This window comes from Garra rufa, chromosome 14 (assembly GCF_049309525.1).
Source record: "Garra rufa chromosome 14, GarRuf1.0, whole genome shotgun sequence".
In the NCBI taxonomy this organism is placed as follows: domain Eukaryota; kingdom Metazoa; phylum Chordata; class Actinopteri; order Cypriniformes; family Cyprinidae; genus Garra; species Garra rufa.
The window spans coordinates 13,280,136-13,284,640 of NC_133374.1; the positions used below are offsets into that span (position 1 = coordinate 13,280,136).

The 4,505-nt window shown below is 37.0% G+C and overlaps 1 protein-coding gene across 2 annotated transcripts in view; it reads left to right on the top strand.

The window, feature by feature from the left end:
- Positions 1–4,505, top strand: part of nbeab (neurobeachin b) — a 401,639-nt gene that overhangs the window by 316,703 nt on the left and 80,431 nt on the right. For both annotated transcript variants that reach the window (XM_073817484.1, XM_073817485.1), the window contains 2 exons: positions 1–125; positions 1,700–1,819. The exon at positions 1–125 is cut by the window's left edge and continues 13 nt beyond it. In XM_073817484.1, the coding sequence (XP_073673585.1) occupies positions 1–125; positions 1,700–1,819 (245 nt within the window). The remainder of the gene's footprint in view (positions 126–1,699; positions 1,820–4,505) is intronic.

Genomic DNA, 4,505 nt, shown 5'->3' on the forward strand with positions numbered 1-4,505 from the left:
TGAATCCAAAGCGTGCTGTATTCTATGCTGATCGCTATGAATCATGGGATGAGGAAACTCCACCCTGCCACTACACAACCCACTATTCCACCGCAGCCTCCACCCTCCACTGGCTTGTCCGAATCGTAAGTCTTAATGATTGGATGGATGCAAGGAATTTGATACCTTCAACATCTGGGAAGTACCTAGTTTTACTGGATAGTTAACTGAGCTGAGCTGCTTCTGGCTCGTATTATGGCCTCTGTGAATGTTGAATCACAATGTGCAGGTCAGCAGATTCCCCTTTTTATTAAATTTTAAACATGACACCATGCAATATCATGGCTGTACTTTGGAAATGATACTGTCAAGAGTCTGTGTATACATAAAACATTTCAATTCGATAACCCCGAACCCAGTTAGTGAATCAAATCACCGTCAGTCAAAGCGCACGTTAGCGCGTCCTTTCACCGCACACACGAATCAGCCCCAACATCTCAATCCGCGAGCTTGATGTTCCGCTACAGAGAGCTGGTGAGTGGATTTCACAGGCTGGTAAACAGGCATATGTGAAAAAGAAGTCAAAAACCTTTGCGTAATGATTTACAGGCTGGTACGTGACAGCTTTATGCCTCTCAGACGGCACGAGGAGCGCTGGGAAACATGTCCATCATTGTCTCCTGCTAACGTCCTCGCTTGCCCTGAGTCTCAGCAGAGGAAATGAAGTTGTTCCTAAGGTTGAGAGGAGATTGGGTTTGAGTATCTCCTGATGCTTTCGTTTTTTCCACATTTGTTACATCATACGACTATGTTTTACTGGTCTACAATGATAAACAATACACTGTTTCAATTCAATATTTTCACTGCGTAAACATTTTAGGCCAGAGCTCAAATCAGTCATGCGGAGTGTTTTGATTAGACCTGCATATTTGTTTTAGTGTCAGATTTTGTGATGAATGCAATCGAAACCTTTGTGTACAAAGCAATTTTGGTATGTAATTTGATGAAAAGCTCATTTTTGTCCTCTTTTAATGAGGAATCCGTCTATTCATTTTGCGGGAAAAATTAAAAATGCATAATGAAAAGTTAGTAATTGGCTCTTCCATGGTGGCCCATTGCGTTGGTGATGATGATCTGGAAGGTTTCCCTTGGCAGCTCTCACACCAGGCTTGACTGAGACTGTAGACACCATCATCTTTTCCTCTGGCTGATCCAGCATCTCCATGTCAACTCCTCGTACTGCCAGCCCAGACTGATGACCCTGAATCTGCCAATTAGAGCCGGAGCTGAGCTCCTCAGCCAACAGGCCATATAATTAACTCCGCCTCGGGCACTGTTACAGAAAATGAGAGGACAAAAAAAAAACCTTCCACAAACTCTTCATAATCTGACAGATGAGTCCCTACATTGAGATGTTTGTGCAAACGGAACGTTTCCCAGAGCGATGGAGAAGGACTCCATCACGAGATTGAATCCAATTACCATAGAAATGAATGTAGATGAATTTACTTTCTTATTCTACTGATTTTTGATTGTTTTGCCCACTGAATAGCATTAGCGTTTCGCAAAGCGGTGTGGATTTGTCTAAACAAGTGGCTAATTAGCAGTCGAGATCATGCGATGCCTCCTCAGTGGTTATTTTCACACATTACTACAGATGTTTTTGAGCTTATTTGGGTCAATAAAAGTGACAGTGATGTTTTTGTCTGCTCAATTGCAGGAGCCTTTCACTACATTCTTCCTGAACGCCAATGGCAACAAGTTTGATCACCCAAATCGCACTTTCTCTGGCATCGCTCGCTCGTGGAGACACTGCCAGCGTGATACTGCGGACGTGAAGGTAATATCTGTTTTTGTACATTTTAATGTCTAAATGGGCTCGGAAAGTAGTCATTAGTGCCTGATGATATGGGCTATTCTACAGAATTGGTGCAAACTGCAATTGGTGCAAAAAACACATTCAGAAAGCGTTTACATATTCAAATCTTAAATGTTTATTAAGGTTTAATTATTATCTATTGAAACCCACATCAATATTTAAAATATTAGTAAGCTTAATATGTATAAAATCATAATTTATTGGGTACTTTGGGAGGCGGCTGTCCCAAACCCTAACCCTTTAATTTCAGTTTATGAAAATGATATTGAAATAATTTTTAGTCTTTTTTTTTTCCATTGTTGCATTCTTTTAAAAAGTGAAGTTCAAAAAATATATATATATATTTTTTTATTTTCTTTGTAAATTATTAAACCTCATACTTCATACTTAAAAAAAAAAACATTTTTCATGTCACTACCGAAACGGTGTATGTTTTAGTCTATTGGCCGAGACTGATTTTAACTAAACCAATAAATTTATGACCTTTTTCTGCAGTTAAGCACAGTTTTTTGGGAGTTATTCCATAACATTTAGTTTTTATATGTGTACAACTGTTCAGAACTGTGCTGAGCTAACCATGTGATGAAAAGCATCTTTGAGCTAGGTTCAAAAGTATCTAAAATTGCCCAAAAAACAAAGATGATGATTTGTTTTTTGGGTGTTTTCTCATAGATAATGTCATCATTGTTTTAGCAGTGCCAAAAGGGAACACATAATCCTCATATTTAGGGGAAATAAACAACATTTTAGTACAGTTATGCAGTTCTTTGTATTTTAGTATGTTTTAGTAGTGTTTTAGTATGCAAGTTAAAATTCTGTAATGTGATGTGGTCACTACCAAAGCATTACTGTCACTACTGAAAATGTTCAGTCATCACCAAAACATGCAATGTTTTGTCAAAAATAAAGTATACTGAACTATCAACTAAGATGTTATGATAGTGTTTGTTTTAATATATAATTAAACTAATGAATCTTTAAAGGGATAATTCACCCAAAATTGAAAACTGGATGTTTATCTGTTTACCCCCAGGGCATCCAAGATTTAGGTGACATTGTTTCTCCAGTAGAACCCAAACGAAGGTTTTTAACTCAAACCGTTGCAGTCTGTCAGGCATATATAATAGCAGTCAATGGGCACCAAATTTTGACAGGAAAAAAAACATACACAGACAAAACCAAATTAAACCCTGCGGCTCTGATCCACCGCGACATTGAACTGTATTGAGCGCATTCACAACAGCCGACAATCTGTCAATGTAGTCGGTAAAAAGTCAATGATGAGTTTACACGAGGAAACTTAATCTTTTAGTTTTTAAGATTTGGTGCCCATTAACTGCCAATATATATGACTGACAGACTGCAACAGTTTGAGTTAAAAATCTTTGTTTGTGTTCTACTGAAGAAGCAAAGTCACCTACATCTTGGATGCCCTGGGGGTATTTTTTTAAGATGTTTCCAACTCTGACTTTGGACCAATTCTGTAGAATGGTCCAAATAGCTGCATCCAACATTATTAGCTGCAGCTGTGAGGATCTGAATAAACAGAAGAGTTTCAATCAACCAAAACAGGTATCATCCAGTTCCCAAAAAAGCAAATAGAATTGCATTGTTTTGATTTGCAGCAACATTTAGTTATTGTAGCTTCCGAGCTGCATCTTTTATACCATTTATATGTAGGATATTAGCATTTTTCTTCATAATCATTTAAAATAAAACATCGTTCAACAAGCACATATTTCAGAGAGGCTTTACTTCATCACCGTAATGGTTGTTCCCCGTTGCCTCCGTTCCATTTCAGCCCCGGCGCTGCGGCTCAGCAAGCGCACTGGAGCTGACCTAAAAGTGTCATACTTTTCCAGCACACTCGGTGACGGGTTAGCTTCGCCCCAGGCAATTAATAAAGCATTAATGACAAAAGCTATTTAAAATGTAGTCTTTTATGTAAAGGCAGAGCTTTTTACTACCCCAGGCTGGGGAACAGCATCCAACAACACGAGGTGCGGACGATATGCGAGGCAAGCGAACGGCTGTACAGGGAAACGCTAGATATGTTAGCAAATACAGGCCTTGCGGAACCACTACGGGTGTCTGTGTGGATCATGTTAAACACATTTAATGGTCAGCAAGCTGATAGGACAGAAAATAGGGATTTTTTGTGTTTTCTTGTGGAGCAGGAGGTGATTTTTTATTATGTATGAGCAGGATGATTTTCATCATAAAAAAGTAGCTTTTTACTGTATTAACTGTATTACCAGGTATAGTTATTAGGTTTTAACAATTTAACTGTTTAACTCATTAAACTCTTACACACACACACACACACACACACACACACACACACACACACATCTAAAAAAATGATGAAAAGTCTTTTGAAAATTGCATATAATACATTCAGTTAATTTCATCAAGATATTTAGTTTATGGTTTAAAGAACATTTTTAATCATATTTATTTATTTATTTTTAATTAATTAATTAATTTAAATCATTTAGCTTTTTTCATACTTTTATTTTATACTGTCATGACCTCATAATAAAAATAATAAATAATAAATTAATAAAAAATATTTTTACGCACACACACATATATATATATATATATATATATATATATATATATATATATATACTTGCATTCATTT